General features: G+C 43.2%; 1 protein-coding gene across 1 annotated transcript; it reads right to left on the bottom strand.

Annotated features, from left to right (window-relative positions):
- Positions 1-16,119: 16,119 nt before the first annotated feature.
- On the bottom strand, positions 16,120-20,529 carry LOC128102236 (lipocalin-1-like). The gene is made up of 6 exons (XM_052725811.1): positions 20,428-20,529; positions 19,484-19,617; positions 18,674-18,747; positions 18,481-18,588; positions 16,259-16,363; positions 16,120-16,148 (listed from the first exon to the last, which is right to left on the bottom strand). The coding sequence occupies exons 1-6, from the start codon at positions 20,527-20,529 to the stop codon at positions 16,120-16,122; spliced, it is 552 nt and encodes a 183-aa protein (XP_052581771.1).
- Between the last annotated feature and the right edge of the window lie 3,257 nt (positions 20,530-23,786).

Genomic DNA, 23,786 nt, shown 5'->3' with positions numbered 1-23,786 from the left:
CTCAGACCACTTATACCTGGTATACAGATGGCAGCTCCTTTTTACATGAGGGTACTCAGAAAGCAGGCTATGCCATAGTGTCAGATACTGGGGTAGCAGAAGTGTGGGCATTACCCACATATACTGCTAACCAACAGGCTGAGCTAATAGCTCTCACCTGTGCCTTGCAATTGGCACAGGGGCAATACCTAAATGTTTATACAGGCTCCAAATACGCTTTTCATATCCTCCTGTCCCATGCTGCTATCTGGAGAGAGTGTGGGCTCCTTACAGCAAAGGGAGGATCCATATCTAATTCAGGCCAAATAATGGCCATACTAAAAGCCTCCCACCTCCCCAAGGCTACAGAAATTATCCACTGCCAGTCTCATCAAACTGATAACTCCATCATCTCTAAGGGAAATAACTGGGCTGACTGCTGACCAGGCAGCTAGGACAGCAGGCCTCCAGGGCCAAAACTCACCCCACCCACCACAAGGAATCCATACAGTGCAGTCCACATCCTCACAAGCAACTCCTGACACTAGGCAAATTCTATCCCATTTACACTAGCTCTTTCACCCTAATAGTCTTGCTCTGTCTTAATTTGTAAAAGCCCACTTGCATCCCACCTCTGAGGACTTATAGTCCTTAAGAACTTTTACTGCCTCTTGTGAAATTTGCCAAAAGTCAGATCCTAACACCAGATACCAGAGGCAACCCTTTCTCACACACCAGGCTAAAGTTTCCCTCCCAGGGACTGACTGGTAACCTCACCAGAATTGAGATTGTTAACCTTGTTATAAGAATGTACAAGTTTTTAGAGGTTAAGCATAAAGACATACTAGAATTAACAGAGGTATGAAGGCTACAGCATTCACAAGTGATGCTATAATTTTTAGGGTGTCATTGTACAGGCCCCGTTAGTAGCAAGGAAGGTAATGGTACAAATGCCATAAAGGGATGGCTTCAATTTTGTTTAAATGACAAAGTATACTTATCATCCTTAACATTTAGCTTTCCTTTTCATGTTTTAAGTGGGTGAAAGGCACTTGCCAATTCCACAAGTTAATCTGAATTTAATTGCCAAAATGCAGGAGAGGAATTGGCATTCCAACTCCATGCCATTGAATAGGTTAATTAACTGAAGCACTGATTTCTATAGCTCCATTCAAAATATACTGCTTCCTTCTTAACTCTGAGTGAGAATAATTTCCTCAAGAAAAGCCATAAAGACTCCAATCTATGATATCTCCTTGGGAGATGTTCAATAGTACTCAAGGTTTCTCACTTTTATATTGTTGGCAATGCATCCAGTCAGATTCCTTGTTGGTAACCTTCATCTCACAAAATGGTAGATTTATGGAACAGGCAGGATTAATCTCCCATCCTTTGAAACCAGATGCATGAAGCATATAAAACTTATTGTGATAATCTTTGGTAGTATTGGCTATGAATAGCCATACTTGAGAGGTTATATTGAAGCATCAAATTTCATTTCCCATACAAATAGGAATTCCTTGTACTCCTGCAGTGTAATTGTTTGTCACTCTACCCTCTTCCATTGGCTTAACAGGACCTCGGTTGTCATAAGGACAAGGTAGCCAAAAAAATTCCTTAACTGGAACCTCCACAGATCACTGCCCCAGTTGACAGATAACAGGGAAGACTCCTGCAGGCAGGCTCACCCACCAAAACCCTAATTTGGACCACGCAATCTACAAGACTAACACCCTACCCCAAACCTACCAATCCCCCTGTGACCCCAGTGGCTTTGTGAGACACAGAATCTGCCAGCTCTCATTGGACCAAGAGCAGCTCCCTGAGACATAGAATCCTCCAACTCCAATTAGACCAAGAGCTAAGATTGGACACAGAGTGGCCCCTGAGACAGACACAGAAAGCACAGACTGGACCAAGATCAGCTAGATCACATAGGCACCTCTTGCACGTACTGGAGGAAGAGATGGGTAGGTGCCAGTGCAAAAATACATGCAACAACATAAAGAGCTGTATGGCATCTTCAGAACCTAGTGGCTCTACAACAGCAAGACCTGAACATCACAACATAGAAGAAAGCAACTTTAAAAATAACTGTATGAAGATGATAAAGGCCTTTAAAGAGGAAATGACAAATTCCTTTAAAGAAACTGAGGAAAAGACAAACAAAAAATTGAAAGAAATCGCCGGGCGGTGGTGGCGCACGCCTTTAATCCCAGCACTCGGGAGGCAGAGCCAGGCGAATCTCTGTGAGTTCGAGGCCAGCCTGGGCTACCAAGTGAGTCCCAGGAAAGGCGCAAAGCTACACAGAGAAACCCTGTCTCGAAAAACCAAAAAAAAAAAAAAAAAAAATGGAAGAAATCAATAAATCCCTTAAAGAAAACCATGAAAAGGCAATTAAATGGGTGAAGGAAACCATCCAAGACCTGAAAATTGAAATAGAAATAATGAAGAAAACACAAACTGAGGGAACGCTGGAAATAGAAAATCTGAGTAAATGAACAGGAACTATTAGATGCAAGCATAACCAACAGAATAAAAGAGATGGACGAGAGAATCTCTGGTATAGCGTATATAATAGAGGAAATAGATTCATCAGTCCTAGGAAACACCAAAGCCAAAAAAGTCATAACACAAAATGTCCAGGAAATCTGGGACACCATGAAAAGGTCAAACCTAAGGATAATAGGGATAGAAAAAGGAGAAGAATACCGACTTAAAGGCACAGAAAATGTATTGAACAAAATCATGGAAGAAAACTTTCCCAACTTAAAGAAGGAAATACCTATGAAGATACAAGAAGCTTATAGAATACCAAATAAAATTAGACCCTCCCAGAAAAGTCCCCTTGCCACATAATAATTAAACCACTAATCATATAGAATACAGAAAGAATATTAGGAACAGCAAAGGAAAAATGACAATGACTTATAAAGGCAGACCTAACAGTATAACACTTGACTTTTCAATGGAGACTTTGAAAGCCAGAGGGTCCTGGATAGATGTAATGCAGACACTAAGAGACCATGGATGCCTGTCCAGAATACTATACCCAGCAAAACTTTCAATCACATAGACGGAGTGAACAAGACATTCCAAGACAAAACCAGATTTAAACAATACCTATCCACAAATCCAGACATACAGAAAGCACTAGAAGGAAAACTCCAACCTAAGGAAGTCAGATGCACTCACAAAAATACAGGCACTAGATAATTTCACAGCAGCAAATCCCAAAGAAAGGAAATACACACACACACTACCATCAAAAAATAACAGGAATTCAAAATTACTGATCATTAATATCCCTTAATATAAATGGACCTAATTCACCTATAAAAAGACACAGGCTAATAGAATGGATACAAAAACAGGATCCATCCTTCTGCTGCATACAAGAAACACACCTCAACTTTAAAGACAGACACTACCTCAGAGCAAAAGGCTGGGAAAGGCTTTCCAATCAAATAGACTTAAGAAGCAAGCTGATGGAGCCATCCTAATATTTTTTTTGTTTTGTTTTGTTTTGTTTTTCTTTTTTTGTTTTGTTTTGTTTTGTTTTTCGAGACAGGGTTTCTCTGTGTAGCTTTGCGCCTTTCCTGGAACTCACTTTGGAGACCAGGCTGGCCTCGAACTCACAGAGATCCGCCTGGCTCTGCCTCCCGAGTGCTGGGATTAAAGGCGTGCGCCACCACCGCCCAGCTATAATATTTAACAAAACAGACTTCAAACTAAAATCAGTTAAAAGAGATCAGGAAGGACATTATATACACATCACAGGAAAAAATCCACAAAGATGAAATCTAAATTTTGAACATTTATGCCCCAAATACCAGGATACCCACATATGTAAAAGAAACATTACTAAAGCTTAAATCACACATCAAACCCCATACATTAATAGTGGGAGACTTCCACATCCCACTCTCACCAATGGACAGATCTGCCAGACAGAAACTGAACAGACAAATAAGGATCTAACAGAAGTTATGAGTCAAATGGACTTAATAGATATCTACAGAACACTCCACCCTAACAGAAATGAATATAACTCTTCTCAGCACCCCATGGAACCTTCTCTAAAATCGACCACATATCTGGTCACAAATAAAATCTCAACAGATACAAAAAAAGTTGAAATAACCTCCTGCATTTTATTGAACCACCATTGCTTAAAATTAGATTTCAACAACAACAAAAATTACAGAAAGTCTACAATCACATGGAAAATAAATAATGCTCAACTGAATCACCAATGGGTCAAGGAAGAAATAAAGATGAAATTAAAGATTTCCTAGAATTCAATGAAAATGAATGTACTAAATACCCAAACTTTTGGGACACTATGAAATCAGTGCTGAAAGAATAATTCATAGCACTAAGTGCCCACATAAAAAAGTTGGAGAAATCTGACACTGGCAACTTAACAGTACACCTAAAAGCTGTAAAACAAAAAGAAGCAAACTCACCCAGGAGGAATAGATACTAGGAAACAATCAAATTGAGAGCTGAAATCAATAAAATAGAAACAAAGAGAATAATACAAAGAATCAATGAAACAAAGAGTTGGTTCTTTGAGAAAATCAACAAGATAGACAAACCCTTATCCAAACTAACCAAAAGGCAGAGAGAGAGCATCCAAATTAACAAAATCAGAAATGAAAAAAAGTCATAATAACAGAAAATGAGGAAAACAGAAAATCATCAGATCATACTTCAAAATTCTGTACTCCACAAAATTGGAAAATCTAAAAGAAATGGACAATTTCACATAAAAACATTAAATCCGACCAGACAAAAAAAATTAAATAGACCTATAACCCCTAAGGAAATAGAAATAGTCAATAAAAGTCTCCCAACCAAAAAAAAAATTCCAGGACCAGATGGTTTCAGTGCAGAATTCTACCAGATTTTCAAATACTCTTCAAACTGATCCACACAAGAGAAACAGAAGGAACATTACCAAACTCTTTTTATGAGGCTACAGATACCCTGATACCCAAACCACACAAAGATGCAACAAAGAAAGAGAATTACACACCAATCTCCCTCATGAACATTGATGCAAAAATACTCAATAAAATACTGGCTAACCGAATCCAGAAACACATCAAAAATATTATCCACTATGACCAAATAGGCTTCATCCCATGGATCCAAGGATGGTTCAACATAAGAAAATCTGTCAAAGTAATAGACCATAAAAACAAACTGAAAGAAAAAACCACATGATCATCTCATTAGATGCTGAAAAAGCCTTTGACAAAATCCAACACCCATTCATGACAAAGGTCCTAGAGAGATCAGAAGTACAAGGAACATACCTAAACATAATAAAGGCAATTTACAGCAAGCCAACAGCCAACATCAAATTAAATGGAGAGAAACACAAAGCGATTCCACTAAAATCAGGAACAAGACAAGGCTGTCCACTCTCCCCATATTTATTCAATATAGAACTTGAATTTCTAGCTAGAGCAATAAGACAATAAAAGGAGATCAAGTGGATAGAAATTGGAAAACAAGAAGTCAAACTTTCACCATTTGCAGATAATATGATAGTATACATAAGTGACCCCAAAAATTCTACCAGGAAACTCCTGCAGCTGATAAAGTCCTTCAGTAATGTGGCAGGATACAAGATGAACTCAAAAAAATCAATAGCCTTCCTATATATAAATGATAAATGGGCTGAGAAAGAAATCAGAGAAACATCACCCTTTACAATAGCCACAAATAACATAAAATACCTTGGGATAACTCTAGCTAAGTAAGTGAAGGGTCTGTATAATAAGAACTTCAAGCCTCTGAAGAAAGAAATTGAAGAAGATATCAGATAATGGTAAGATCTCTCATACTCATGGATAGGAAGGATTAACATAGTAAAAATATCAATTGTACCAAAAGCAATCTACAGATTCAATGCAATCCCCATGAAAATTCCAACACAATTTTTCACAGACTTGGAAAGAACAATACTCAACTTCTCATGGAAAAACAAAAAACTCAGGATAGCCAAAACAGTCTTGTACAATAAAGCAACCTCTGGAGGCATCATGATCCTTGACCTCAAGCTCTACTGTAGAGCTACAGTAATAAAAAACAGCTTGGTACTGGCATAAAAACCAACATGTGGACCAATGGAATCAAATTGAAGACTCTGCACACCTGTGAACATTATGATTTTTGAAAAAGAGGCCAAAACCATACCATGGAAAAAAGAAAGCATCTTCAGCAAATGTTGCTGGCATAACTGGATGTCAACATGTAGAAGATTGCAAATAGATCCATATCTGTCGCCATGCACAAAACTCAAGTCCAAATGAATCAATGACCTCAACATAAATCTAGTTACACTCACTTGATAGAAGAGAAAGTAGAAAGTAGTCTTGAATGCATTGGCATAGGAGAACACTTCCTAAATATAACACCAGTAGCACAAACACTGAGAGCAACAATTAATAAATGGAACCTACTAAAACTGAGAAGCTTTGGCAAAGAACATGGTCAATAAGACAAAATGACAGCCTACAGAACTAGAAAAGCTCTTCACCAACCCCACATCTGACAGAGGACTGATCTCTAAAATATATAAAGAATTCAAGAAACTAGGCATTAAAATACTGAACAATCCAATTAAAAAATGGGCTACAGAGCTTAACAGAGAATTCTCAACAGAAGAATCTCAAATGGCTGAAAGGCATTTAAGGAATTGCTCAACATCCTTAGTCATCAGGGAAATACAAATCAAAACAACTCTGAGATACCATCTTACACCTGTCAGAATGGCTAAGATCAAAAACATTGATGACAGCTTATGTTGGAGAGGATGTGGAGCAAGGGGAACACTCCTCCACTGTTGGTGGGAGTGCAAACTTGTACAGCTGCTCTGGAAATTATTATGGTGGTTTCTCAGAAAATTGGGAATTAATCTTCCTCAAGACCCAGCTATACCACTCTTGGACATATACCCAAGGAATGTTCAATCAGACCATAAGGACACATGTTCAACTATGTCCACAGAAGCATTATTCATTATAGCCAGAACCTGGAAACAACCTAGAAGCTCTTCAACTGAAGAATGGATAATGAAAATGTGGCACATATACACAATGGAATACTACTCAGCAGTAAAAAAACAATGATATCATGAGGTTTGCAGGCAAATAGATGGAACTAGAAAATATCATCTTGAGTGAGGTAACCCAGACTCAGAAGGACAAACATGGTATGTACTCACTCATAAGTGGATAGTAGATGTAAAGCAAATGACAACCAGACTGCAACCCACAGCTCCAGGGAGACTAGCTAGCAGGGAGGACCCTAAGAGGAATACATGGATTGCCCAGTGAAGGAGAAATAGATGAGATCTTCATGAGCAAACTGGGGGTCAGGGAGGTAATGGAGGGCAAGGGATGGGGGATAAGAAGATAGGAGAATGGGAGGTTCAAGCTGGAACAGGGACAGAGCGGGATAGCAATGAAAGAAATACCATGATAGAGAGAGACATCATGGGGATAAGGAGAAGCTGAGTGCTAGGGAAGTTCCTAGAAATCCACAAGGATGACCCCTGCTTAGACTACTAGCAATAGTGGGGAGGGTGCCTGAACTGGCTTACCCCAGTAATCAGATTGGTGAATACCCTAATTGTCATAATCTTCAAGCCTTCATCCAGTAACTGATGGAAGCAGATGCAGAGATCCACAGCCAAGCACCAGGCTGAGCTCCAGGAGTCCAGTCAAAAAGAGAAAAGAAGGGTTCTATGAGCAAGAACATCAAGGTCATGATGGGGAAACCTATAGTGACAATCAAACCAAACTAGTAGATACCCGTGTACTTTAGACTAACAGCTGTGAAGCCTGCATGGGACTAGGCCCTCTACATAAGCGAGACAGTTGTGTGGCTTGATCTGCTCAAAGGTCCCCCTGGCAAGGGAAGGGGCTTGGATCTGCCTCTTCTGAATGGACCAGGCTCTGCTGACTCCCCATGGGAGGCCTTACCTTCTTGTAGGAGCGAATGGGGGTGGGAGAAGGCTGGAGGGGTGGGAGGAAGGAAGAAAGAGGGGGATCTGTGATTTGTATGTAAAATGAATAAAAAATTTCTTAATAAAACAAAAAAGAAAAAAAAGAACATAAAAACTGTAGGTGAATTTCTAAAATGGTCTTATTAAATAAAAAACACTGAGCCAAATAAAGGGGTGAAAGCCTTAGATTAGGGAAATAGGGAAAGCCACCAGCCAACCTTCTTTCACTCTGCAGCTTCCAAATGTGTGATACTTCCTGTCCACCCACATCTTTATTGCCTTGCTGTTCTGCCCTGTCATTGGCTATCTTAGCCCACCTACCTCAGTTCCTCTTCCTACACAGCTCTGTCACTTTCTGTCTATCTGTACAGACCTCCAGGCTTCTATGGTTGGTACTGGGATTAAAGGCATGTGTCACCATGTTCGGCTCTGTTCCCTGGTGTGGCCTTGAACACACAGAGATCCTACCTGCTAAGAGATAGGATTAAGGGTGTGTGCTACCACTCCCTAACTTCTTTGTTTACTTAAAATGGCTTGCTATTTCCTCTGATCTTCAGGCAAACTTTATTAATGCACAAATAAAATATCACCACACTTCAGCACAAATAAAATATCACCACAATAAACAATGTTAATGAGCACTCTATGACAAACCCTGGGCTGTACTGAGGAGCTGCCATAATCCAGTCTTGTACCCTGCTGCTGATCAGGAAGCCTGACATTTTGTCCTGAGAGGGTGGGGCCAGTGCTCTTTAGGAACAGAGACTAGTGAGCAGCCTGGAGTCTCCTCACTCAGAGTGCCAAGGACTTTGTGTACTTTGTCCTGCTGAATATACCACTGTGTGGATCACTGATGTCAGCACTTATAGCAGTGGTATGTGTAATTCTTTCCTCAGCAAAACCATGAGAGCCACAAACTGATGACTGATAGATGATGTCTGCCACAAGAGTCTTGTGTGCAATATGAAGGGCAGCTCTGTGCTATACAGCTGCTTCCCATTATTTACTCTACTTTCCCTATGTCCCTATGTTCAGTGGTCTGAATTCTACCAAGATCTCCAACTATGCTCACAGGCATCTGTTAAGTTAAAGCGATAAAAGACACCATCAGGAGTGGAAGGGCAGGGGTTGTTGGCAGTCCTGGGAGGAAAGAGGTAGGACAGGAAGTTGAGGTCTGCTCATGGTAGATGCTCTCAGAAGCCAACAGGTGTTTGTGATGAGTCATGGGTAGACCCCAGGGAGATGGTAAAACAGAGGGAGAGATATCCTGGCCTGTGTTGTTCCCAGTGCCTAAAACATCTCTCTTCATGCCTCCCCTTTCTTTCTGGCGGCAATTCCTGCAGGGATCCCCAGCTCCACAGCTCTAGCCTTCATTAATTCTGCTCTTGTCCCTCACTACCTCAAATTTTTACCTCACCTAGCCACCCATTCTCTGTCCTGTTAATTCCTAGGTACCTCACTGCAAAGGACAGAGTCTGGGCTTTACCCAGCATTAGTATAGAATTTTTGATAGCACCATACCAAAAATGAACTGGCTGGGACTAAGGTGTGTCTTAGGTTTTATTGTTGTGGTAAAAATACCATGCACAAAAGGAGCTTGGTGAGGAAATGGTTTGTTTCAGTTCATAATCCATCATCCAGAGGAGTCAGGACAGGAACTCAAGGCAGCAACCTGAAAGTAGTAACTGATGCTGAGGCCACGTAGGAGTGCTGATTACTAGCTTGGTTCTTATGGCTTGCTCAGTCTGCTTTCTTATAGCAGCAAGGAACACCAGTCCAGGGGTGGTACTGGTCACAGTGAGCCCATATAAACCACCAATTAAGAAAATACACCACAGGCTTGTCTACAGGCCAGTTTTGTGAAGACATTTTCTCAATGGAGGTTCCATCTTTCTAAATGACTCCAGCTTGTGTCAAGTTGACATCAAATTAGCTAGAACAAGATGTTTCTAAAACTCCTGGGGGGGTAGTCTGATATGAATATCAGTAACATCTGGAAGATCATCAGCATTGTGTGTACTAGAGATTGTTTCCCTAAACACAAGTATTTTAGTCTTTTTAGATTAATTTACTTTATGCATATAAGCCTTTTTCCTAGATGTATGTATGTGCCCTACGGGATTGTAGGGTAGAGGAAGAAGTCAGAAAAAAGGCATCATATCCCCATGGAGTGGAGTTACAGTTATAAACTGCCCTATGTGTACTGAGAATGGAGCCCAGGCCCTCTCCAAGAGTTATATGTGCTTTTAACCAATGAGCTATCTCTCCAGTCCCTCCATTATTATTTGAGAAGCTGTGTTCCCTAACTCTGAATGCTCAGCTATAGAATAAATTCAGTTTGACGCATAAGTGGCTCAGTACAAGAGACAGACTGTTGTTGATGTGGAAGATGGCTGACCCTCTTGGTCCTCCTGCAGTTGTTGAAGACAGTGCCTGTCACAGTGATCATAGACCCCACTTCTGGTGCCTGCATCCCTCTTTTCTGTTTCCAGCAACAATCTGTGAGTTACTACAGCTAATCAAGGCAGTTTATAAATAAAAGCAGCATAGTGTGGTAGTGCACAATCCCAACACGTGAAAGGCAGAGGCAGGAGGATCAGGAGCTCAATGCCAGTCTCAATTTCTCTTTTTTAAATATATATATTTTTATTTTATAATTAACTTAATTTCACATATCAGCCACGGATTCCCCTGTCCTCCCTCCTCCCACCCTCCAGTCCTTCCCCCCAACCCACCCCCCATTCCCACCTCCTCCAAGGCAAGGTCTCCCCTGGGGAGTCAGCCCAGCCTGGTAGACTCAGCCCAGGCAGGTCCAGTCCCCTCCTCCCTATACCAAGGTTGAGCAAAGTGTCCCAACATAGGCCCTAGGCTCCAAAAAGCCAGCCCATGCATCAAGGACAGGTCCTGGCTCCACTGCCTGGGGGCCTCCCAAACAGTTCAACCTAATCAACTGTCCCACTTATCCAGAGGACCCGATCCAGTTCCATGGGGTCTCCTCAGCCATTGATTCACAGTTCATGCATTTCCACTAGTTTGGGTATTTATTCCTGTGCTTTTTACAATCATGGTCTCAATATCGCTCGCTCATACAATCCCTCCTCTCTCTCGCTGATTGGACTCCTGAAGCTCCACCTGAGGCTTGGCCGTGGATCTCTGCATTCACTTCCATCAGACACTGGATGAGAGTTCTATCATGACAACCAGGGTGTTTGGCCATCCGATCACAAGAGCAGGTCAGCTCAGGCACTTTCTCAACCATTGCCAGTAGTCTACAGTGGAGGTATTGACCATTGCCAGTAGTCTACAATGGAGGTATTGATCATTGCCAGTAGTCTACAGTGGAGGTATTGACCATTGCCAGTAGTCTATAGTGGAGGTATTGACCATTGCCAGTAGTCTACAGTGGAGGTGTCTTTATGGATTTCTGAGGACCTCTCTAGCACTCTGCTTCTTCCTATTCCCCTGGGGTCTTCATTCATCATGGTATCTCCCTCCCCATTCTCCCACTCTGATCCTGATCCAGCTGGGACCACCCGCTCCCCTAAGCTCTCTTTCTCCCAACCCTTGCCCTCCATTACCCCCCCACCCCCAGTTTGCTCATGTAGATCTCATCCATTTCTCTGTCATTGGGCAATCCCTGTGTCTTTCTCAGGGTCCTCTTTACTAGGTAGCCTCCCTGGAGTTGTGAGTTGCAGTCTGGTTATCCTTTGCTTTACATCTAAAAACACTGAAGACAGCTTATGTTGAAGAGGATGTGGAGCAAGGGGAACACTCCTCCACTGTTGGTGGGAATGCAAATTTGAACAGCCACTTTGGAAATCAATATGGTGTTTTCTTAGAAAATTGGGAATCAACCTCCCTCAAGACCCAGCTATACCACTCTTGGGCATATACCCAAGGAATGCTCAATCATACCGCAAGGACACATGCTCAACTATGTTCATAGCAGGATTATTTGTAATAGCCAGAACCTGGAAACAACCTAGATGCCCTTCAACTGAAGAATGGATAAATAAAATGTGGTGCATATACAAAATGGAGTACTACTCAACAGAGAAAACCAGTGATATCATGAGGTTTGCAGGCAAATGGATGGAACTAGAAAAAATCATGCTGAGTGAGACTCAGACTCAGAAAGACAAACATGGTATATACTCAGCCTCAGTTTCATACAGAGTTTAAGAATAGCCTGCACTACATTAGATTCTGCCTTTAAAAAACAACCAACCATTTTAAAAATTAAGTAGAAAAATTCTGTGTCATGTCAATCAATCAGTGCTGGAAAGTCATTTGACAAGATTCTGGATAAGAACTGTCTGAAGAAGAGTCATACTTACGTTAATAAAGAGCTTCTACCAAAGATCTGCAGCTTCTGTCATTCCTACTGTGCGACATTGCACTTTCTGCAGCTTCTAGGACAAGTGAATATGCCCACTCTCCCTGTGTACATGCAACACCATGCAGAAAGTTCCAACTAAATACTTATAATTAAAAGGGGAAATAAAAGATATCCAGATTTACAGGAAGAAATAACACCCTGTATGTGGATGGTGTGATTGTCTCTGTGGAAGGATCCAATGAGTCTAAAACAAAATGAGAACTGACAAGTAATTTGACTGAGGTTCCTGACTTTATTCATCATGGTGGAACCCAGAACAAAATGGTTTCCTCCAGTGATTTTCTGCAACCCTCAGTTAGTGTCCCTACCTCTCTTCACACTGTGTTGTTCAGTGTTCAGTGTATTCACTATCCCTGCTCAGTCTGCTGTGTGCTCCTGTCTCCTGATTACTTAATTATATACTATTACAAGAGTGGAACATGCCATGAGGAAGCCCCAAATGAACAAGGTTGACTGTGACTATATGGCTAGGCTAGGGTTTGTGGATTAAATGGAATTGTCTGGGTTAGCTGCACAAAGGGCCATTTAAACACATAATAGAAGTTAGTGAAGGGAATGAGACATGAATGAGGAAGTGGAAGAGGGCTCCAGGTGGGAGGAACACTCAGTGGGGCCTGCAAGGGGCAGAGGGAGCCTGGCTATAACAGGACTGACTGGAAGGCAAGGGAGATGGAGAACATGGCAGGCAGGGAATGGCAGATAGCCAGAGACCAGATTAGAGAAAGGGTAGAGCAAACAAGGGTGATTTGTGGACCACGGCTTTTACAGTGAATAAAATAGAGACAAGGGAAGTGTGTTGTCATGGTGGGGGCATAACTCATTGTCTTAGACAAAAAGAACAAGCAAATAAAAATGCAGTAAATGAAAAGATAGCAAGAGATAGAGAAGATTCAAAGGGCTGGAACATCTACCTTCTGGGTGGCTTTATCCAACTTCCACTGCAGTTTTCAGGTTCTTCCTTCCCTTCCTCAAGATCTTGTATTTCTCCATGTGAGCTGGATGTTCTCTCTGGTGTGAGCCTCTGGGGGCGCACCTTCTCTCTTTCAGGTATTCCATAGCTCTGTCATTTCTAATAGCCACACAAACTGCTACCCAGGCGTGGTCTCTGGCACTGCCCTACCTGCCCTACAGGTTTCCCCTTGGACTTCAGAGTGTTCTTGGCACCTTCCTAGCCAGGCTGCCTGCCTGGGTTCTTAGCTATAGTTGGTAGCGTCTAGAAGTGGGCAAAGAGAACTGAAGCCATATGAAAGGTTGTTCAGTTTGCATGGTTTTCGAGCTCCTGAAGGGATCTTGGTGCCCTGTGGACAGATCATTACACTAGATGTTATTATAGTCTCCCAGAGAAGAGCCTTGGGTATCCCATATTGGCCAAGATGCATTCTTTTTTATTGCTTTTTACACTTCCCAAAAAAGTCTTTTTGATCCAGTTACATGAATGTAAATCATACATCATTAGCTAAAAGTTTCTGCTTCCAGAAAAGTTCTGTTCTCAAAGTATGTATGGTAGAGCCAATGGAATAGGATTGTGTAAACATCACTTGTTGACCCTGCTTTGAGGAGACATCTGGAGGAGGCCAGTAATTCCTCTGTGTTCTGAGCAGCTATTGCATCCAACCCCAATCACAGCCATGTTTGCTCTCACACTCTGGGACCAGACACACAGCTCTGATTGCCCCAGAATAAGAGACACTGTGCTCTGGAGCACCACAACTCTGTCATCATACATGGAGCCTAACAAACCAACTACATACCCAGTGGCCCTTAGATCTACCGCACCACCACCCTGTACTTCAGACAAGCCACCCTGTGACTCAGACTCCCAACCTGTTCCCTATATTGGGGTTTCACCCCAGAGGAGGCCTCATGTTTCCCTGAGATCACTGTGGATAGCTACTAAAATGTGTTCCTCCTTATAACACACCCTGATCCAGGAAAGACCTCCAGTGAGTTTTCAAAGCAGAGATCTCAGCCTCTGCTGGCTCCCAAGGGGCATCTCTTCAATATATATGAATCCTGTCCCTGCATCCAGGCTTGGTGAAACCCTTCTGAGGACAAAGCCTATTCCACTCTGTCAGAGGCTGGTATGAACAGGGTCCATCTTGCCAGTGTCTCCATCCCATGGTCTGTGTTCTCTCAGTGGAACAAGACCAGCTTAGCTTCACAGTATCTTCCAGTGTGTAGGGATACTCAGGGCACCAATCAAGATCCACACCCACTGTCCCAATGCCCAAAGACCAAACACAAGTATTCTCACCCCAGATGTGGGGTGCAAAGGGCCTTTGGTTATGTAGCACAGCTCCCAATTGGATGAGCCTCTAGGAGGCTCATAGTCCCTGGGGAGTTCTGTTATGACAAGGATCCAGAGGAATGAGCTAAGTACCTGCTTCCTACATGGCAGAGGAGGATGCAGAGCTCCTGGGAAGGCCTGTTATGAAGTGTTGTTCCCCAAGTATAACACCCACCACCATTATGAGGGCAGCTGTGGTTCTCAAGAAACCATCAAGATCAAATATGTCCAGAGATCCTCATAGAAGGAAATTGCATCTTCAGACCCTCACCTGTGTTTCCATCCACTCCCTTCCACTCTGTGTAATCCATCCCCACACTAGCACGATCTCTTCATATCAAGAAGTGCTTGAGAATAGATAGAATGTTAAAGGTTGACTGGAGTTCATCCTGGAGTGGAGTTGGGTCCTCTGAGTTCCTCTCTTCCCTTCCCTCCTCCAAGGAACACATCCTCTGATTGACAGTCACTGCCTAGCACTGCACAAGAGGGAAGGGGCAGATGCACTGACTTTTCTCAGCACACATATCAGCTCAGAGTGGCCTAGTCCTCAGGAAGTTAATCCACAGACCAACTTCAAGCCCACTTGAGTCCTTTCCTCAAAGCCTCCTGATGCCATGGAGTTTGGGAAGATGATCCATGAAGGGTCTGATTGCATTTTGTATGTGAATAGCATCAGAAGAACAGACTATTATATCTGAAAAGGCTGAACACTAGTTTATGGATCTTTGATGGATATGTGGAGTGAATTTTCCCCATCTATCTGTTTGGGCTTGGCCTCTGGTTTGCATTTTTGGTGTTCTAGCCTCTAGGCCTCTTTGTTCCTGCAGGAGGTGACTACAAGTAAGCTAACACCCAGATGGTAAATGTCTCAGTATCAAGCTTCATCTTCCACACATACAGAGACCACAGCCATGCTGCTCTATGGCCTCAAAACAGGGCCAACATCCATCACAAGAGGTAGAACATCAGGGCTGTACTGAGAACTTGGGTACTTGCAGTGACCCTCATTAGCCAACATACACCTGCACCCCCGTAACCCTGCTCAACTTCTTCTACCTTCACTGGTTACCATCCAGACTCCTGCCCTTGCCCCTCTGAGCAACTGCCCACTGCTGAGCCCATTGACTCTGTGTGCTATGGCATGCCACCGGCCTGGAGAACTGTGAACATGAAGTCCTTTCTTCTTGACAATCAAGGTCAGGATTGAGTGTCACTCTATACCTGATTACCAGAGAGTTGGAGAACAAAGAATCATTCTGGACACATAGATCCAGGAACTATCACTTTTATTGAAAGCAGAGGCCTGAAGAGGTGTGAGTGTGGGTGGGAAGCCCTATCTCTCTTGACACCGGAGTTCTGTCTGCTGCTACAGAGGGAAGAAGGTCCCAGTACCAGGTTCCTGTGTAGTCTCTGCATGGATCCATCTGTGCACTAGGACTCTTTGCCCGGTTCACAGGAATCTATTTGTAGACCCAGAAAAATGGAAATTGGAGAGGGTGGGCATGGCCACTGTGTTACAGGGAAATCATGACTGGAAGGGAAGGAGATTTAGCAAAAGCTTTCTTATTACCATCGTAAGGAGGGTTGATGATGCTTGTTTCATTCAATGACAGTTGAATCACAAGAGTTTCAAAATCCTTTAGCAGCGTTGGGTTTGCAGTATGATTACGGCGACCTGCAGGCCAGATGAGGATGGTGAGAAGTGCTGGGAAGGAATCTCATTACAGATAGGTCACACACAAATTCCTCGAGGGATCTTCTGTGACATACGTAGATTCAAGCAACAGCCGGGGTGTTTTCATGCCAAACTCTCTGAGAAGCATGCCAACCACATGGGAGCAATCAAGAGAAAATGAAGTTGACCTCTTATTTGAGACAAGAACCACCTGAGCACATAGTTCTGTGATACTGGAGCACCTAGTGGGTCCTTCTTCAATGTCTTCTTATGAAGGTTCCCAGTCACTCATCCATGGAGGACAGAGGACAAATGCAAAATTCCTCCCACAGGTACACCCTAAACCCAGGGACACCCAGACCCTCTTTCCTCCCTTCTTCCTTGAGGGAAATATTGAGTTTGACAGCTTGGGCAGCATGAGGTAGAAGAGGAGGTATCCACCAATGACTGACTACCTCTCTGCCTTTGTTCTGTCCCCAGGTCCTGTTAGCAGGACACTATCATACAATAAGCCCATCAGTAGTCCATCCTCTGCCTCCAAAATACATGCTGGAGGAGGGCCAGCTATGCACTGGGCTCCTCCTTTGTCCAGGGTGATGGTGATATTTTTTATATTGGCAAGTTAAGTGGTAAGCTAGAGACACCAACAGGGTCTGAATAGCATCACATCCCCTAGAGTCCTTGGTTACAATGTGAAGTTGGGGCCAGTGGGCATCAGTGGTTGTTTCTATTGAGGTCTCCTTGTCTAGGCTGAGATACCTCCCAAGACCCTGTTAGGCTCTCATAGTCACAGTGCCTAGAGATGTTGAGGGCAGGGGTAAGAAGGGAGGATGTTCACAAATGCTGGAGTAGAGCAAGAAAGACAGGCCAGTGGGAGCCCTTTACAAGAAGGATTCTAAGAACAGAGTTTCAGGAGAATGCTGGCAGTGTTTTGAAATGTGGTGAAAGCTGCAGGGATCAGGAAAGGGACAAGGTCTCAGGAGTTGTTGATGATGGTAGGTGCAGTTCACAGGTCCAGCCAGCACTGGATACTTTGGAACAATATACACTCCTGGGTACATAAGTGTCTACAATGTCTACAGTGTGTCATCTGTGAGAACAGAGACAGTCTAGGACATTGGCCCAGGATATCTGCTTTCACCAGGACATGATTGATCTGTCACACAGCTAAATCTATACATGTTTAATTTCTGGCTCCTCTTTAGTGTGGAGTGTGTGTGTGTGTGTGTGTGTGTGTGTGTGTGTGTGTGTGTGTGTGTGTGTGTGTGTGTACCAGTACATACTCATGCACTCTTCAAAGGACAATAGTATGTCTCTCCACATCACTGTCTTGACAGAGAGTCTCTAAATGGATGTGAAAAACCCCTCTTTTTGACTCTGCTAGCTGGAGTGAAGGTAACAAGTATGCTCAGTTGTGGCCAGCATTGCATGTTAGTGCTGGGCGTTGGAAGTCAGGCCCTAGCACTTGCAGAGAAAGTGCTCCTGGCCACAAAGCCAACACCCCATCCTTTCTAGTCCTTTCTGTAAGCTGTAAACTTTCTGAATGAAAGACAGAGGAATTATAAGGTTTGTTCTCCCCAGCAGTGAACAAAGCCAAAAATGAGTCTCTGTTCATTTATCTGTCCCTTCTTTCCTTTTAAATTGGTGGTAAGCTGTGGACTTTATGACCTCAGAACTATCTGGGAAAAGGGGAGCATCTTGTGAACAACAGAGTGTTGACCAGGGCTCTGGTATCATGGCACTGGATTCTGGTACCCCAATCCTGCTACCCTAATGAGATCACAGGTCTACAGGGGACAAGTAATATACCCACTGACAAATGATCCCACCTACATCCCTGCTCAGAACAGGACTGCACCATGGGTTGATTGAGAGGGAAGGAAGGATATAAGGGTGGATGAATGGGGCTTGGATGTGGGTCCTAGATATCACAAGTTCTCATCTGAAGGTGGAGGATGAGAGGGCTAACAAATCTCTGTCCCAAAGAACCAGAAATCACAGCAATGACCCTCAGGCCAGATCTAGAAATAGGGGAGAAGGAATCAAACAATAACTCTATACCCAGTGACTCAGGAAGTCATGACAACACCCACAAACTGAGGCAGGGAAGGACGCACCCATGAGCATTCCCATTTTCTGTGGTACACCATTCGTTATGCCATTTAAGTAGGCGAAACCGAAGTTCTCCCCTCCAATGAATACTATGCGAACATAGTGCCACATCCCTGCAGACAAAGAACAAGCTATGTACATATAAGGATGTCCCCAAAAGAGTCTGTGAAATGAGACAATGTAAATATAAACACTTACAGAGTGTGAAAAAACAAGGCTTGCCTTTTTCTTCATTCATGGCCATCTTGAACTCAACACATCCAATGGGACTCCTGGACACAGGGCAGATGTGGGATTATCTCCTTCACACCTGTCCCATTCTTTTCTTCTCCCATCCCAGTGCCCAACAAAGAGGAGGTAAGCCCCCCCCCATACATACAGCAACCAGCCCCAGCCCCAGGCCTGGCATTCCAAGCTCCCATCTTCTGTGCTCTATTTCACACAAGCACAAAAAACAGAGATACAGAGAGGGGCAGAACCAGTGGCCAACCCATACTTGGAGTTAAGGAGAGTGTTTCCAGCAATCTACCCCAGAACATTTTCCATGAGGAGGCCAGGCTATGCCTTTGTCTCCAAATGTTTCGCCAAAGGCCTCTTCCAGATGACAGAATCCTGAATATGACCATGATCCCCCAGGCTCTTCATTGGCTTCAGAATCCACTGAAATCCTGAAGAACCAGAGACTCCCTCCCTACCCAGAAGTGAGTGCTGTCCACATTGGTTTCTCCAAGAGACAACAGCATTATGCTTGGAAGTTCCTGTCATTCACACAGTGTGCAACAGTACAGAATGCATCAAGTTGGACCCTGGGTCTCCTGTGCTAAGCACAATGTTCCTGGGAACATCTCTCCTGCAGCTACAGAAGTCACCTGACACATTGCCTAGACAGGACAAGAGGATTCCGTGTTCACATCCTCTGTCCAGCTGAAGTTAAGAGCATATGTGTGGTGAGAGTGAGGAGATCATACAGCCAAGAGCCAAGCATAAAGCAGGAGGGTAAGTACTCACGAGATGTTCATCCTGAACTCCAAGTAACCAATTCTGTTTTTAGACAATGTGAAGGGTGGCAGTGGGCTTCTCAGCTTTTCTTCTGGGAGGGGAAGGTTTCCTGCCCAGCGAATTATGTACCAGTTTCCTAGAAGCTAGATGAGGGAAGTCAACTGCTGAGGCAGTCAGGAGGGAGAGGGAGAGCCAGGAAAAGGTTTTTAGGCTGTAGCTGAAGTGGGAGCAGATGCAGGAGGTATATGGGAAGCACTTCAGAGAAGACTGTAAGGTCATAGCCAGCCCCTCTGTATCACTGAAAGTCTCTTCTAGGCAAGGTAAGGCAGGGGTCTCCTGGGAGATGATGTTCTTGGGAGTGGATACAGTCATGACACTGCACAGATCACTCAGAAGGAATAGAAAAGTTACCTACAGGATAAGGCTGGGGGGTGGAGTGGACAGAGATCAGAAATGACTGGTCATGGGTGGACAATACCACCACACACCCACTGAATATTGGATTACTGATGACCATACCCATACCACCTGGTCTTCCTCCTGGGGTCCAGTCCTTGCCTTCTTCCACTGTCAGGGACTACTCTAAGGATTGGAGTTTTCATGTTCTCCCAAAAACTTACTCCTAGTTAGTGCTATCCCTGAACTGAAGAAATGCTGATGTGTCATTTTATGTGTGGTTAAAAGAAGGTCCTTTGGAGCCCATGACTGACAGAGGGAGGCGGTAGGTTTCTGAGTGGCAGAAAAGCCAGAGAGCTGCCTCCATAACCCATGACTTTTTCTGTGGGTACCAACTACCTGGCAGAAAACATGAAAACTCCATGTTGGAAGACAAACCCTAGCTCATAACATGAGGTAGCCCACCAGAATCCATCATTAAACCCAGACTCTCACTCAGTCCAGCATCATGATCCTGAAAATCTGGTCCCCACCTTCAGACGTCCCAGAGATCTTACCTTGTCTGTTGTGGCACATTCACCCTGATTAATGTAGCCTGCATGCACCACAGAGAGCAGGGTCAGGCCTATGGTCAGCGGGAACAGCTGCATTGTTGCCATGGCGCCTCTGTCTACCTGGACTCTAGAAGCACATTTATCCTATCCCAGGTGCCAGACACCCCCACCTCACCTGAACAAAGGCTCCATCCATGCTGTGTGCTAATTGCACTGTTTTCTTTGGACCTTTTTTGTGACATAGAAGTGAGGATAATAAAAGGTGGGGACTTCTGGGGACTTAAGTCAGTGCCCTAACTCTCAATTTCCCTCAGAGTCTGGAAAGAGGAAGGGGAACAGCTCTGAGAGGAGGTGACAATCTCTGTAAGAGACACTTGGCTCTGTCTTCGCTCATTCCTAGGAAGCCTGTCAGTGGGGAGAATGTTATCAGAGTCAAGTTCTGCCTGAGAATTCAGAGACAGAAATATAACTAGGGTTTTTGTGTTCCCACCCTCTCGTGGACAGGCCCCATTCCCACCAGAAAGGGAGCCTCCATACCTCATACCTCCCCATCTCTCTCAGAACTCCCAGATCCAAGCACAGCCATTTCTTCACATAGCAATACTGGACACACAACTGTGCTCTGCAGTCACAGCCCCATGAGAACTGAGCTGTGCCCTCTCCCTCCAGTACCCTGGCCCCTGTCCCCTGTCTTCTCTTCCACATTAGACTCATGAGAAACCTGTAGACCTCGCTTGTAATCAATAACCTCACTGTTGGTCCCCAGCCACCCAGCAGTTGAGCTCCAACAACATCCCCGAATCTAATTCAGCTGTTCTTAGATCAGCTGCCTTTCCTCTCTCTACACTCCAAGAGAAAACTGGAGTCAGGCCATAGAATGAAGCCTCTCATGCATCCCCAGTCTTCACTTCTCCCCTCCCTTTCAAACCACAGAGAAAATTCATTGTCCCACTTGGTGGAAGTGTGTGTCAGTGTGTGTTTGTGCGATGCCTATTCTTGGTCATTGTCTTGAATAAACTATAATCCAGAAATGGAGGGCATACTTGTGATCCAGATCTTGAGTCTGGAAGACACAGGCTTTTGATCTGGATCTTGAAACAGGATGACACACACCTTTAATCCAGATTTTGAGGCAGGAAGGCACATCTTTAATCTGGGCCACCCCTTTGGATGAAAGCTGTATAAAGACAATGGAAGAAGGAAGGATTCTTCACCTGCTGGCCCTTGCCTTGTCAGTACATCCATTTCTTCACTGGCATTGGACCCCACTTCTCTGGGATTCCAGCATATACAGATGACCACTTGAGACACCCAGCCTTGTGGGACTATGCAACTACTACATTCTTGGACTTTCCATTCACAGGTAGCCATTGTTGATTAGACGTAGCCTGGAAGTCATCACAATAAATTCCATATAATATATATATATATGTATATGTATATGTATGTTTATATGATATATAATGTAATATATGTATATATATACATAGAGAGAGAGAGAGTCATTCCATAAGTTGTGTGACTCTAGAGAACCCTGACTCATGCAGTGTGTATGTTTGCATCTGTATGTGTCTTTGTGCAGCTATATGTAAGAGTGCACCAGTCTATTTCTACCTGTGTGGACAAGTGAATGTCTATCTTTCCATGTCAGTATCTGTGTCAATGAGTGCACAATGTGCCTAGATGTGTCCCTGTCTCTATGTGTCAACAGATCAGTGTATGTGTGTTCATATCTGTACCTACATTATGTTTGTGTGTGCCTGTGCATAATTCTGTGTTACTGTGAATTTGGGGGCATGTCTGTGTATATGTGATTATGTGTATACTTCTGTTTCTGTGTGTGCATATGTGTATGTGCTTATTCGTGTGAGAGGGTCTGTGTGCAAATCTATGTGTACCTGTGCATAAATTTGTCTTTATGTCTCTGTGTGTGTTACCTGGGTTTTTCCCAGAGACTCTTTTATCTGAATACTTTAGCACTAGATGGAGGCATGTCAACCTTTGGAGATAAAGTCTCAAGAGAAGATGTGGGATTTTGGTAGAATCCACATCTGTTCCTTAAACAGTTCTTGATCCCTCAGGAAGAAAACATCCATGAGCCCATGTCACACTGCCATGGTTCAGCTGTCTCAGGTATATGCCTCCCTGCTACCATGATGGATGGTAGCTCCTGAATCATGAGCTGAAATCATCCATTGTGTTGTTTCTGTTGTGCATTTTGCCAAGTGGCAGAAAGAGGAAATGACACCAGAAATTGGTCCAAAAAATAAGGTCATTACTTGAGATCCCTGAATATGTCGGTCTAAGCTTTAAGACATTAGGAAGGATTTAGAGCTGTGGGCTAGAAGAGCAAAGGAGCTTTTGTCAGGGGATGGCTGCTGAGTTAGGGTTAGTTTTTGTCAGAAGAGTTTGTCCATGGTTGTTTGCCCATGCTTAAACACATATGCATATGCACAGTACTGTCTATACTCTGGGTTTATGGAGGAGAAAAAGAAAGGAAGGGAGGAAAAGGACAAAGAGAGGAAGGAGAAGGAGGATAAATTGTGAAATAATTATGAAGTTGGGAAGAAGACATGGTATAAGAGTCCAGGAGCCATTGGAAGTGAGAGAGTGCATCTATTGAACAAAATTACAATTTATTCATATATGATGTTTCCAAGAAATAAGTATTAAAAAGGGAAAATAAAGATTAAAGCTGGAAAAGGAAAGAACAAGGCAAACAGTCAATGAAAAAGTAAGACTTTAAAAATGAACAACAGGAAGAAAATTAGCTAAACTAATTAAAAAAAGAGAAAGACAAATTAATATAATAAAGATAAAAAGGAAACGTTACATTAAACACCAAATGAAATTTAAAGGATCATTAAGGCATGCCTCAAAACTATATTCCAGTAAGTTGAGAAATATAAAAGAAATAGATAATTTCATAGACAATCATGACTTTTTTTTACAATGTTCAATAAGAGAATGCAAACAACTCGAAGAATTCTATACTAGAATGAGATTGAAATAGTAAGAAAAACTTCCTAATAATTAGAGTCCATGCCAACATGGATTCACTGTAGTATACTATCAGACCTCAAATAAAACAGACACCAGTGGCCCTCAAACTACTCCATAAAGCAGAAAGAGAAGGAGTGATACCAGAACTTTCACAAAGCTGGCAGTACTCTGATGCTAATACTAGAGACACACACACAAAGTTATAAGCAAATCTTCTTGATGAACATGGAGGCAATTCTCAGTAAAATATTGGCAAAGTAAATTTAGTAATACATCAGAAAGGTTATTTACTATGATCTAGTTGACTTCATTCCTAGGATACACAGGTAGTTCAACATATGCAAGTAAAGAATGAAATA

The sequence above is a fragment of the Peromyscus californicus genome, unplaced genomic scaffold (genome assembly GCF_007827085.1).
Source record: "Peromyscus californicus insignis strain IS unplaced genomic scaffold, ASM782708v3 Scaffold_7__1_contigs__length_154581171, whole genome shotgun sequence".
NCBI classification, from domain to species: domain Eukaryota; kingdom Metazoa; phylum Chordata; class Mammalia; order Rodentia; family Cricetidae; genus Peromyscus; species Peromyscus californicus.
Note: the sequence above shows the minus strand (reverse complement) of the source record. Positions and strands in the feature narration are given on the sequence as shown.